The sequence below is a fragment of the Octopus bimaculoides genome, chromosome 20, assembly GCF_046866305.1.
Source record: "Octopus bimaculoides isolate indiv1 chromosome 20, ASM4686630v1, whole genome shotgun sequence".
Lineage (NCBI taxonomy): Eukaryota > Metazoa > Mollusca > Cephalopoda > Octopoda > Octopodidae > Octopus > Octopus bimaculoides.
The window spans coordinates 17,149,395-17,164,394 of NC_142947.1; the positions used below are offsets into that span (position 1 = coordinate 17,149,395).

General features: G+C 36.5%; 1 protein-coding gene across 2 annotated transcripts in view; it reads right to left on the reverse strand.

Moving 5' to 3' along the window:
- Positions 1-15,000, reverse strand: part of LOC106871896 (uncharacterized) — a 46,038-nt gene that overhangs the window by 27,520 nt on the left and 3,518 nt on the right. The window contains exons 1-4 of one of the 2 annotated variants that reach the window (XM_089338138.1): positions 10,609-10,766; positions 4,770-4,853; positions 3,723-3,800; positions 2,205-2,353 (exon numbers count right to left, since the gene is read on the reverse strand). In XM_089338138.1, the coding sequence (XP_089194264.1) occupies positions 2,205-2,353; positions 3,723-3,800; positions 4,770-4,842 (300 nt within the window). In that variant the 5' untranslated portion in view covers positions 4,843-4,853; positions 10,609-10,766. Of the gene's footprint in view, positions 1-2,204; positions 2,354-3,722; positions 3,801-4,769; positions 4,854-10,608; positions 10,767-15,000 lie in introns of those variants that run through there. The other variant, XM_089338136.1, reaches the window with a different exon arrangement.

Below are 15,000 nucleotides of genomic sequence, written 5' to 3' on the forward strand. Positions count from 1 at the left end.
GCCGGATATTACTGTTTGAGACAGAGGGGCAAAGGTTAGTGGTTAGCTGCCCTGCAGATATAAATATCTCTTTGAAAATCAAAGGAAAAGAGGATATCTATGGACAACTGCTTCGAAACCGCCAGCTTCTATATCCAGACTATGAATTCATATTCATATCAATAATAATTGGAGCACTGGGTTTTGTTAGTAAATGCTTAAAGGAGAATCTGGATAAACTGAGATTTTCAGAAAGAGAAATTGACTGGCTGATTCTTACATTACAAGTGCAATCTGTGAGTGGAACAGTAAAAATATGCAAGACTTTTCTCAAGTCCCAAATGTGAAGTTGTCTGCGTTAACTACATCCCAAAGATGGAGCCTTGTATTTTTGTTGGAAACCGACTCCCTCCTCAGTGGAAGATTTATAATAATAATAAAAATAGAAGAAACATACATACATACATACATACATACATACATACATACATACATACATACATACATACATACATACATATACCGGGTACGAGAGATATTCAAACTAATTAAAATGTTTTCATTTCATTTAGGTCTCCATGGCTGATAGAAGGTTAACGCAAGAAATAAAAATACTTTCAATCCTTGTTGCTTCTTATGCAAAGCATTGCAATTTAGAAAATGCCATCTTTCTAAATATTGCAAAACGTTTTGATACAAAATCTGGATGGAACTGGAAGCTTCTAGCAGAACGTTTTATCTATGTCAAAGAGAAAATTACTTTCCAAACGTTCCGACACTAAAAGGACACCCAATTCATCCAACGGACTTAAAACGTTATTGATAATAATCTCTGAATAACCATAGAGCATCATATGTACTCTATAGAGTCTTAACAGAGCTTATGGAGTTCTAGATATTTTACTTCATGTCCTACCTATAGGGGCCCGTCAATGACAAATTATACCATTCGCATGTTTGTGCATATACATACATAAATACGTACATTCATACGTACATACATACGTACGTACGAGAAACTTTATTGCTCACAACGTTCGTTTCCATCCTTCCTGCATCGATCCCTTGCGGGTGAGATACTGTACAACTGGTTGTGGGACATCGCTCGTTGCAGACGCGTCTCGTCACGTGGTGTTATAAGGAGTATCTCGTTAAATAAATTCTGTTTTGTTCTGTTTTAATACAGAATGTTGTTAGTGGCCGTAACTTTAAGCCGTTTGGCAGGAATGGCGAGGGACGGATTCTGTTGCAACCTTATAGACAAAAACTGAGAAAAATTAAGAAAAATATGAAAAATAAAACACACAATAAAGTAAAACTTTATGTGCGTACCCACACGCCAATGATGTGGAGTACTTCTTGTTGACGTTGTTGAAACTAAAGATATGGATCTAGTCAGCCAGAACCACCAGTGCCTTGCGTCACAATGTGACAAGAGATTTACCAAATAGTTTAATGACAACTACTTAACTGCGCCCATGAGAGTGTGTGTGTACACAGGACCGCATGTCTGAGTACGGAAGTAACTATATGTGGATACTGACACACATAATGTTTTCTTTTATTGCATGTTTTTTTTTTCTTTTTTTTTAAATTTCTTTCTGTCTTTATCTATAAAGTCGGAACAGAATCCCTCGCCATTTCTATCCAACGGTTTAAACCTACGATCATTAACAACATTCTATATTAAAACCGAGAGAAGCAGACTTTATTTAACGAGATACTCCCTATAACATCACCTGGTGAGACGCGTCTGCAACCATTTGTACAGTGTCCACGCGCGAGAGATCGACGCAGGATGGGTCGAAACGATCGTTGTGGGTATTAAAGTTTCTCGTATATTCCATTTTCTGTCCCTATCATTTGTTATATATTCAATGTACAATGGGAAATTCCTGAGGTAGATCCAGTGACAATTGTTCAAATACCGTGGATGACGTCAGGTAGCCGTAGGCAGTAAACGTGTTTCATCGCCTTACTACTAGAAACATACCCAACATTTAAATGCACACACACACACACACACACACACACACACACACATATATATATATATATATATATATATATATATATATATATATATATATATATATATATATATATATATATATATATATATATACATATATATATACGTGCATATATTCAGTTTTCAGCAATATGTGATGGTATCACATGTGTAATATAAAATAAAATTGATAATTAATAATAAACCAAAATACCTCATAATCCAGTTTATTTACAAGATAGACACTGTCATTATCCTCGAACGTACATGCCGGTATTCGAAACATGTCTGTCGGTGTTTTAATACTGAAACAAGGTAACACGAAGTAGCTCCTGGTAGCATCAAATATGCCCACTTTGTATGCTAAACGTAAAGAAAGACTATGAATTAATTAAACTGGCAAATATAAGGAATTGAAGTAAAATATTAAGTGTATGCGTCAGTCGTAATAAATCAACCCGAAGAAGTATTCTAGGATTTTATTTTCCACAGCAGCGTCTGTTAATACTTTGCATGTACCACGTCCTCACGTTGTTTTTTGTTCTTGTTTTTCCTTCATTTTTTTGGATTAATTATATATATACGACGAGATTCTTGCAGTTTCCGTCTACCAAATCCACTCACAAGGCTTTGGCCGGCCCGAGGCTATAATAAAAGACACCTGCCGAAGTGCCATGCAGTGGGACTGAACCCAGAACCATATGGCTGGGAAGCAAGCTTCTTACCACGCGTCTCTTGATAAGACAAACGAAATTAATTGCTTTTGTTTGTTTCCTCATTAACATTATAAAAGTTTCAATAAGATGTATTACCATTCCTGGAACTTGATTTATTGGACAAAATGTCAAGAAGCTTTCAAAATGGTTATTTGATATTCTTTTTAATCCACCGTTGAATGCAATCTCACAAAGAAGATTGATTGCATGAAATTTTAGGTAAAGATTTGTCACTTTGGTACTATACTCATAGAAATAGGCGCTGCTGCTAATACACGGCCATACCCACAGAGTAAATGGATTTTCTCTCGGTTCTGACATGGTTCTGAGTTCAGTCCCACGGTGTGGTACTTTGAGCAAGTGTCTTCTGCAATAGTGTCGAGCCGACCAAATCCTTGTGGGTGGATTTGGTAGTTGGAAACTGAAAGAAGCCCGTCGTGTATGTGTCTTTTGTGATTATGTTCGTCTTCCACCGACGCTTGACAATTGATGGTAATTTGTTTACGTCGCCGTAACTTAAAAGACGATAGAATAAGTATCAAGCTTAGAAAAAAATAAGATGAAGTACTAAGGTCGCTTGTTTTTTACTACACCCTCCAAGGCAGTGTTCCAGCATGGTCGCAGTCTAATGAGTGAAACAAGTAAAAAACGAAAGATAAGAACTAAACTTCCAACTCAATGAATTATAGTCTATGTGACTTAGTATTCCATAGACCCATACTCTTCGTTGTCTAGCATCAGTGTTAAGCAGCGCACGACGCGATTGGCCCTGCAAACTATATCTACTCAATTCGATAAGCTGCTGCACATTTTCAGTTAAATTTATTTCATTTGCATGATTTGGCTCGTTCCGTCTCTATGTTCTCGATGCCGCAAAGTGAGATTAATCCAAGTCTTCATTGGTTGCAAGGCAAGCATTCTATTTTATCCGTTCAGCCTTACCTGCGCGTGCGCACAGACACGAACGCAACACGCGTTCTACTAAATAAGAGAAGAATGAAGAATTGAAGAATTACCTCTATATTGATATTCGGACACATTAAATTTAAATGGATCAGGGGCGAGAATGACTGGTATTCTTGATGGCTTTGGAGCTGAAAAAAAAAAGAGAAATGCATTGTATCAATATACTCGCTTAAAAGCTGCACACCGTAATGACTTTTAAGCTATAGGCCCCAAAACTAAAGAGAGCTAAATAGCATGACTATAATACGTCTATAATGACTATATGCCCGGCGGTGTTTGATTAGAGGTTAAAGGCGGATGAGAATTAATTCTGTAATGCAATCATTCTAGTGTTCCAGTCCCAAGTTGAATTCCAGTCGTTGGCCCCAAGAATATTGCGTCGACGTCTGTCAAGATCTCCGTCAGCGTGCCGCTGCTGACCCATCCTTCATGTCGAGGATCATCACCAGTGACGAGAGTTGGGTTTGCAGGTACGACCCTGAGACGAAGCAGTAGTCGTCACAATGGAAGAGCCCTTCGTCTCCACGACCGAAGAAAGCACGACAGAGCCGCAGCTCAGTCAAGAGCATGCTGATCGTTTTTTTTTTTTTGAGAGGGAGGTCGACATTTACAGTATTTTGCATCGAGAATTCGTTCCCCAGAGCCAGACCGCCAATCGAGAATTCTACTGCAACTTCTTGACGTGTTTGATGGAGGACATTCAACGAAAGCGACCGGATTTGTGGAGCGAGAAGTTTTGAATTCTTCACGATTACAATGCACCTGTCACCGATCTCTCCTCACTCCTGAATCTCTCACCAAAAAGAACATGGTATCGCTTCCACACCCGACCTATTCGACTGGCTCAAAGATCACTGTTTTAACACTGTTGTCGAGATCAAGAGCGAATCACAGAAGGTCCTCGACTTGCTTACGGAAAACGACTCCCAGTCCGGATTCCAAAAGTGGTCAGTGTATTGCTACAAAGATGATGATGAGGAGGAGGAGGAGGATGACGACAACGGGGATTCCCAGTTCCTTTCAAATATTCATTATCCCACAGAAGTAAAGTTAGATGCTTAGTCATTCAGGTAGGAAATGGTTATTTCCGGACTTACCTTGAGATTTCACGACCGGATTCAGAACTGAAATCATAAGCATTATCACCAATGCCAAAGATTCGTGTGCCATTTTGGGGTGTTCTGAAAATGAAGAAGAACAGGGAACAATGAAGGGCAGTAATTATCAATTACATAATTCTAGGGTCGTTTTTATACACATATATGTATATATATGTACTATGTATGTGTATGTTCTCGAGCTTATGTATAAACGTCTTCGAATTTTCCCAAAAGAAAAAAAATAAAAGACTGCTTAACTTTTCACATCCTTATATCGTTATGACTAGCGTTTGAGAGTCAATTTATGTGTTTGTTAAAGTAACCAAGTACATTTTCTTCTGTAGAGAAAGGTCGACTCACATGACGCATGCGAGTTAGAAAGATGCGTATTGAATAGGGTGAAGCAGTCACGTGACATTTTTCGAAATAAACGCTGACAGATAAGCCATGTGACGCATTTGAATTATCATATGTATATTGTATTCTCCATAACGTTCGTGTGAAAGGGTTATGGGATCATAGAGAGTTGGTGCCACTACTTATTGTATACCTATCAACATACTTTTAAGTAAACACATTTTCTCACATGGGCTAGGTGACCTTTCAAGATATCAATTTTAGGAAGTAGGATAGGGAAAATTGACCCCAAAAATACGTCAAATCAGTCTCAATGAGCTCAAAAGCTTCTTAACAAAACAGAAATACCCCTTATAATTAATAAACAATGGAATTAAAATGGCAATGAAGCTGAGCATCACACAACTAAGTAAACCAAAGGAGAAAAAAATTAATGAACACACGATTCCATTTACCAATACGCACAATCCTGGTGTAGCCAGCATCTTTCTCACCATAATATCAAACCTACCAATACTTCTATAAAGCCCCAAAATGAAAAATCTGATTGATAAATACCCCTTACGAAACAGTAGACACCAGCCAAAAAATCTCAAAAATCGCCTCACAAGAGCAAAATTCACATCAGAGATTGAATCAGAATTCTCCGTAAAAGAATGTGAAAATAGCAGATGTGGAACATGCAGCAACAACAACAGCTTCAAATATTTAGAAAGTGATTCCCACATAAAACCCAAGAGTGGATTCTCGTTCAAAGTAAATGCAGATATGAACTGCAAGACACAAAATCTCATATACTGCATTACTTACCCCAACTGCAAGGAAAATTATATTGGCAAAACAAATAATCCCTCTGCCGACGTGCAATAATCCACAGACAACATATCCGACAAGAAGAATTGCGCAAGATTCCACTGACAAATATGCGGTGAAATACGCGGTGAAGGAAAGTTCAAAATCTTTCCCTCTTACAAATGTTCAAGAAATGACCCAAAGTTCCGAAAGGCAATAGAGCTGCACCTCATCAAAAAATTCTTTTCAAAATCAAATGTTTGAAAGAGAAGCAGGGGAACTGCATCTTGTCAAAAAGATTGGAAAGAGAAGCAGAGACAATATTCATGAACACTCCTCCAAACGAAACAAACTATGAACACTACATGGTTAGCTCACACAGACGCTGTGCCCAGCAAATACGACTGATGAGAAATAATGCAAATGAATGCTCCAATGAACGCTATATTTCTGTCTAACAATATTCAAATACCATGTAAAGTGACATCAATGTATACCAGCTGGTTTTGGTGTGTCAAGAGAGCTTCTTCGAAGTCATTTTACCACTTTATTATGTTTTTAATAGTAATGATGATGGATGAAGAGAAAACATTTATATTACACTGTTACTGCTGTTTTTGAATGTGGCTCCAACGTTAATAACGTGATACTCATCTCTATAAATTATTATATATATATATATATATATATATATATATATATATATATATATATATATATATATATATATATATATATATATAACATTCGGATTTTGACAACAGTTGTTCTTATAGAACTTACATATACATGAGAAAGAATACTAGAACCATTTTACCATTGATTAGGAAAGATATCTAATGTAGCTACTTGGCAAAGTGATTCGGAGAAAAGATCTCTTTTGAATTATCATATCCAAGCTAGCAAGAAAAAGAAAATGAAATCCTACAAAAGGATGAAAGACACTCAAAAATATATTTAAGCAGACCCTATTTTGTTAAATAATTTATGACCTACAAGGTGGCTTCCAGCTAAATACACAATGTGCATGTTATTACACGACTCATTTATGATGTTTGATTAAATGTACATAGAGAACAGATTGAATTACAAACAGTACCGAACTCAAATTATCTTTTATATTCTGACTTTATTTTCTTAATTTATGAATATTGTACTAATATTTAATGTTTATTCGTGCAAAGCATGGAATTATACAGAATATGGGATTTTACTATACAAGTGTAAAGGAATATACATTTTCATGGGACTTCGAAATCATTTTTACCTTCAGTGATGACTTTTCTTATCTTTCCCATCCTACTTCCTAAAATTGACATCTTGAAAGGTCACCTAACCCTTGTGAGAAAGTATGTTTATTTACAAATATAGCGATAAGTATACAATGAGTAGGGAAAGAGGAAGAGAAAACTAGAAGGAAAAAGAAAATGCTTTGTAATGAAATTTCATTGAGTTGACCACATCAAATTGAACAGAAACCTCTCCCTCCCTCCCTCCTACCATCTCTCTCTCTCTCTCTCTCTCTCTCTCTCTATCTCTCTCTCTCTCTCTCTCTCTCTCTCTCTCTCTCTCTCTCTCTCTCTGTTGTGATGAGTGTTACGACGGCCCCTTGCGAGAGATAGACTGGTCCGAGTAAAGTATAAATTGTAACGATCCGTGTGAGTTCAGAATGCGGAGTCGAGTGAAGTTCGTGTTAATTCGCAGTGAAGTCAAAATGTGCCGATTGGTTAGTTCACAAAGAAAATTGATTGTTGGTTCGTGAAGAGATCTGATACTTCGTTACATTGTTGTTTGCTATTGTCTGGTTATCTTATTTATTGTGCGTAACAAATCACGTTACATCTGGCGACGAGGGTTTCGATGCTCACAAAGGTTATTTTACAGTTTGTTCGTGATACAACTTGTTAAATAAAGAAAGATCTATTAGCCTTCATAATACAGTTGCAAAAGCAGCAACAAGAGCAGCAACAGTAGTTGCAGAAGCAACTATTACAGCAACAATTACAGCAACAACAATCATTGGAGCTATATTCAAAAAGTTCAAAAAGGAGGTAAGATCGTTTTCACCGGGAACATAATATCCATCTAAATATTTGTTTACGATATATATCATGGTATATACACATCCGAATTCTGGTGTAGTACACAGTTGCTTTGCCCCAATCAAGAAGGTGGTTGGACTCGGTTTTCCCACCCGCCTACTTGTTAAGACCATATTGATGGCGTACTTTGTTTTGTGACTGAGATCACAACAATCCCTTGAACAGTCCGTGGCAAGATTCAAGACCAGCAATTTGTAAGGGATAAGTCGATTGCATTGACCCCAGTATTTCACTGGTACTTTATCTTATCAACCCCTCCCCCACCCCCAAGGGATAAAAATCAAAACTGACCTCGGAGGAATATCAACTCAGAACTTAAAGAACCGGAAGAAATTCTGCTAAGCATTTCATCCGACATTCTAATAATGTCTACTCACCGCCTTATACAGAGTGGGATAATGAGAAAGAGAAAACAAAAGTGCATAGAATGCCCGAAATTGAGGGTACGTACATAGTAACTTTGTATTTTGAGAGTATAGTGCAAAGAAGTTGTTAAGCATCTCTTGAAAACGACGTTTTCATTTTTATTTTTACTCCCTCCGTCTTAGCGAAGGCGGAAGTATTGTTTTCAGTTCCGTTTGTTTGTTTGTTTGTTTGTCCGTGGACGAGATATCTCAAGAACCGCTGGGTGGATTCGGATGAAACTTTCAGGGATATTTGACCTCCTGACTGGCACAAACTGATTAGATTTTGGAATCGATCCGGTACCGGACAAGGATTCTGTTTGAGCTACATGAAAATTTCAGCAGGTCTATTTTTTAGGGGTTTAGAGCCAAAAATCTTAACCGAAATTAAAATTCATATGATAAAAGTTAGCGGTTATCATTCAGCGTTAGCTTCCGCTAATTTGTGCACTTATTTAGTGGTTTAGCGTTTGCGAAATTAACTATTCTAGTTAGCGGATTAATGCCTAGCGAAGCTAACTTTTTGGTTAGCTGTGCCCACCACTGCATAAATGTATATATACAGATAGATAGATAGATAGATAGATAGATAGATAGATAGATACATACATACATACATACATACATACATACATACATACATACATATACACATACACACACATACCAATATACATACATTACATACATATATACATATGTATGTGTGTGTGCCTGTCTGACTGTCTGTATGTATGTCTGTTTCTATAGCTTTGTTTATGACCTTGATAATACAAGAAACAGGTAATGTATTATGGCAACGTGAACTGCAACATAAACTAGTTACAGACTTTTGATTCTCGTTTGTAGCCATTTCATTCAGTTGTTCTCTGGGAAAATCATGATCAAAATATAAATTTAATACGTCATCCGTTATAAATAATACCGCCCTTCGTCAGTTCGACACCCACAACCTGGGAAATTAGGTCATCCTACCGCAGCCCCTTCACTCCCTGTATGAAAAATCTGCGGTCTATGTTAAAAATTTCGCCAACTCTTAAAAGTTACATCAACCAGCAAAACTTTTCGCCATCCTGCCTAGTCCATCCCATTGTGACCTTCACACGCCCGCACACACACACACACACACGCACACACACACACACACACACACTTGTTACGAATTTTGCTCACTTTAATTACATCTTTTGTCTTTTTTTACCTGTGTCAGTCATTGGATTGCGACCATGCTGGGGTACTGACTTGAAAAGTTTAGCCGGACAAATCGGTCCCAATATATATATATATATATATATATATATATATATATATAAATTAAAAAATAAAAAGTAAAAAAGGGGGTTTGTATGATAGTGTATAGAGGAATATATTATTTAAAAGAGTTCCAACTCTGTCTGTTCTTTATGTTTTATTTATATTCTTATAAAATTAACGTGGGATATATATGCGTGTGCCTGTGTCTGTGTGTGTACGTATGTGTGTGTGTACATATATATATATATATATATATATATATATATATATATATATATATATATATATATATATACATATATATATATATATACACGACGGGTTTCTTTCAGCTTTCGTCTACAATACACTCAGAAGGCTTTGGTTGGCCCGAGGCCGCTATATTGGAATACACTTACCCAAGGTGCTGCGCAATGGAACTGAACCCAAGACAACATGTGTAATTAAGTTTGTCATATATTATAGATTTGTGCTCCTTTAACAAACTCTACTACCACTGTGCATTCCACTCATATTAATTATCTTGCCTAAAGGTAAGTTGCCTTTAGAAAGAACGAAAGAACGAAAGAGAAAAAGAGAGAAAGAAAAGAAGAAAACGATTCCAGTACGGGACTCGTGACTCTTTATCGATCCCGAAAGGATGAAAAGTTATAAATTGACCTTGGTGGTATTTGAACTGAGTACAGAGAGCGAGAAGACAATATATTCGACATTCTAGCAACTGGGCCAAGTGGTTAGAAGCCACGATGGCATTTATAAATTTCTATGCTTTTCTTTATGCAACAGATCACTATAGATGTGTGTGAGTAAGGGGGAGAAGAGAAAGAAAGAGAGGGTGTGAGAAGAGAGTGAGTGACAGTGAGAGTCCAATTTGTCTCACTATCTAATTAGTAAACAGATGTTATCTTTTCTATTATAGGCACTCACCTGAAATTTCATCGACCCCGAAAGGATGAAAGGTAAAGTTAACCTCGGTGGTAGTTGAACTCAGAACGTAAAGCTGGTAAAAAAAAAATGGCGCTAAGAATTTTGTCCGGCGTCCTATTCAACTATAAAATAATTCCTTTCTGTTATAGACACAACACCTGAAATTTTGATGGAATAGGGGTAGTCGAGATTACACATCCAGTGGTACTTATTTCATCGACCCCGAAAGGAGAAAGCAAAGTCGATCTAGGTGGAATTTGTACTCAGAACATAAAAAAAAACAGACAAAATGCCGCTAAGTGTTTTGTCCTACGTGTCATTTTCAAGCAGAAATAATAATAATAATAAAATTGTCTCTAATTCAGATTAACTCTTCAGAAACTAGAGACATGCCACAGTCCTCTTGAGTTTTTTTGTCTTTTTTTTCTATTTAGATCCCTAATTATCTCAGTTTGTTCATTTATTCTCAAACTGGTTTACGGCCATACTGCAGCACTACTTTTAGATAGCACTCAATTAAATCAGCTATTTATTTTAACACATAATTATTACAATTAAAAGGGTGGTTCGTTATTTTTTCTTCTTGTTTTGCCTTTGTGAGTTACAAGTAATGCTATCTGTTGGAGTTTCAGCACTTTAGCTGCTATTTCTGAACTTCCGTATGTGGTGAAGCAACTGTTGCTGATCCCTTAATTATATTTTAACACATATATTGTTTAGCATACATTGAGCCTCGGCGAGACTTGAACTGTGAAAATAAAACCATATGCCACAAGATATTTTAAACGATAGCATGACGTATCCGCTATCCAACCACCTGCTCTGCATTTGATGGAAATAATTAACAAATTCTGTCCTTAATTAGCCCCCCCCCTCCAACCACCACCAGTTTGAGAGAGACTTATGCCTTTCGACTACATCTCATAAAATAAGCCGTGACTAGTATTAAGCGGCATGAACTATGTATGAAACTTCTTGTTAACATCCACGACGTCCTAGCAATTTGCACATTTTGATTTTGACAATTTATTGCATAAAACCCTTAAAGATATATGTATGTATTATAAAAATAATAATAATAATAATAATAATAATAATAATAATAATAATAATAATAATAATAATAATGATGTATGTCTTGAATAATATGTATGTCTTGAATAATATGTATGTCTTGAATGGCTTTCACCATCCATTTAAGTATGATGTAATGGTAGATAGATAGATAGATAGATAGATATACATTTGCACACTCACATACATATATGTGTGTGTATGTGTGTGCGTGCGCGTAAAACTCACTTTTTTCCGTCGAGGGCTTATATGCCCCCAAATTAGACTATTTTCTTTTGTCAACTAACGGTGATCGCTTACAAGGTTTAAGCTTATAACAAAATATTACTATTTACAGAATTGTAAAATTCAGCACAGCTTATAAAATGTGTGTGTGTGTGTGTGTGTGTGTGTGTGTGTATGAATACTTACGCGCACACACACTCACAGATATATATATATATATATATATATATATATATATATATATATATATATATATATATATATATATATATATATATATATACGCTAAGTTGGTTCTGTAGGGTAAAAAGTTTGTTTCGCAGTTATCTGGTCATCCCATAAGTTCGGTCCGAATTTTGAATAAAGAAAATTTAACCATCAATGTACTTCCCCTGATTATCTATGACTTCCTTCCATCTATTTACTAGCTTTTTAACCCCATCAATGTAAAACTTTTTGGGTTTCAAAGCGAAGAACTCTGAAATGTCAGTTTCGACCTCCTCCTGGCTTGCGAAAGTTATGTCCCCCAAATGATTCTGTAAACTATGAAACAAATGGTAGTCTGAGGGAGCAAGGTCGGGAGAAAAAAGTGAATGAGGAATTTTTTCCCAACCAAGCTCTTCGATTTTCTGTGATGTGATCATTGCAGTGTGGGGTCGCGCATTGTTCTGATGAAACATCATTCCTTTTCGATTCACTAAGGCGGATCTTTTTTTTCTTCAAAGCTTGGTTCAAACGCTCTAATTGTTGACAGTAGACTTGAGCATTGACTGTTGCATTAGGTGGTAGCAATTCAGAATGAATTACTCCTTTGCAATCCCACCAGATATAGAGAAGAACCTTTTTCCCATGAAGTTCCCTTCTCGGTTGTAGTTGAGCTTGTTCCCTTTTACCAAGCCACTGTTTACGACGTTTAACATTTCGATAAAAGAGCCGTTTTTCTTCACCAGTCACAAGTCTATCCAAAAAGGGTGAAATGAGTTCGCGAGAATGGAGAGAAGAGCAGATGTCAACACGGGATTTGCGGTTGCTTTCAGACAATTCATGAGGCATCCATTTCCCAAGAGACAGCCAAAAGCAGCATTTGACCCAGACTACCTTCTTCCAACTGTTAAACATGGAGGAGGATCTGTGATGATCGGGGGGAGGGACAATATCTTGGAAATCCACCAGCCCAATGGTTTTCCTTCATGGCAGAATTAATAGTCAAGACTATTTAAGAATTTTCGCTGATCAAATTCATCCTATGGTTGCAGAACTGTTTCCGGAGGGAACCACAATCTTTCAGGATGATAATGCACTAATTCACACAGTTGAAGTCGTTGCTGAATGGCACGAGGAACATTCTAGTGAAGTTGAACATCTTATCTGGCCACCACAGTCCCCAGATCTCAATATTATTGAACATTTATGGTGCATTTTACAAAAACAAGGAGTCCATATCCTCCACCATCATCACTACAAGAACTGGAGACTGTTTTAGCTGAAGAATGGACAAAAATTCTTTTGGAAACAATTCAAACTTTGTACGGGTCTATACCTCACAGAATTCAAGCTGTAATTACTGCCAAAGGCGGTTCTGTCCCATATTAAAATAAATTTGCTTGAAATTTGAAGGTGTTTCCAATATTTTGTCCAAATATTACTGATATGACATAATATGTCGGATGTGTTTGTATATTGTTATTACTGTCCTTTTAGTAAATAAATAAACAGGTAAATTGACACAATACAATGTGTCAATTTCGCTGATGATAGTTGTCCTGGCAGAATAAATACTCTTTTACTCTTTTACTTGTTTCAGTCTTTTGACTGTGGCCATGCTGGAGCACCGCCTTTAGTCGAGCAAATCGACCCCAGGACTTATTCTTTAGAAGCCTAGTACTTATTCTATTGGTCTCTTTTGCCGAACTGCTAAGTTACGGGGACATAAACACACCAGCATCGGTTGTCAAGCGATGTTGGGGGGACAAACACAGACACACAAACACACATATATATATACATATATACGACGGGCTTCTTTCAGTTTCCGTCTACCAAATCCACTCACAAGGCTTTGGTCGGCCCGAGGCTATAGTAGAAGACACTTGCCCAAGGTGCCACGCAGTGGGACTGAATCCGGGACCATGTGGTTGGTAAGCAAGCTACTTACCACACAGCCACTCCTACGCCTAATAGTTTATTTTGCTAAAATAACTTGAAACCTGGTTCGAAATATAGATGGTAAATGTTTTTATTTTTCATTCCTTTTCGAAATTATCCCTATTTTGTGGTGTAGAGCTTTGGCTGCTCTTTCTAGCGGGTTAGATGTCCTTTTATGGGCATCTCTAATGTGTATTAAATGTACACTGTATTTTATATGTGCGTGTGTGTGTGTGTGTGTGTGTGTGTGTGTGTGTGTGTGTGTGTGTGTGTGTGTGTATACATATATGTATATGTGTGTGTATATATATATATATATATATATATATATATATATAATAATTTTCCCAGAGGATGTAGCAACCGTTACCAATATAGCATAAGAACTTACCTTAGGAGATCATTAATTAGATTCCTTAAGGGTCGTTCTCACAGTTTATATTTATATCATAAGGTTTTTAAACTTTTAAATTTTCATATTCAAAAGAGACAGAGACTTCAAATTCGATATATCGATTTATTCACCACTCTATGTTAACATTTCTGTGCCAAACTTATCCAGTGACTGGTCCATTGGATTTAGACGTTTGGCACTTATTCAGGAGTGGTTACCTTTCGAACAAAACACGGAAAAACACATACATAACTATTATTAGGTCTTTAGGATATCGTTAGCTTTCGTCTTTGTTATTATAGGGGAGATAACTCCTTAATTTTCTATTTTTATTGCTCTCCTGTGGATTTCCACTAGATTAATTAATTATTTTGTTTATTTCTCTTTACTATACTATATTACCCGTATACATATGCATACATACACTTTACCCGTATACCTATCCATATATACATACACACACATACATATGTATACACATATACGTACACACACACACATACACATATATATATATACATATATATATATATATATATATATATATATATATA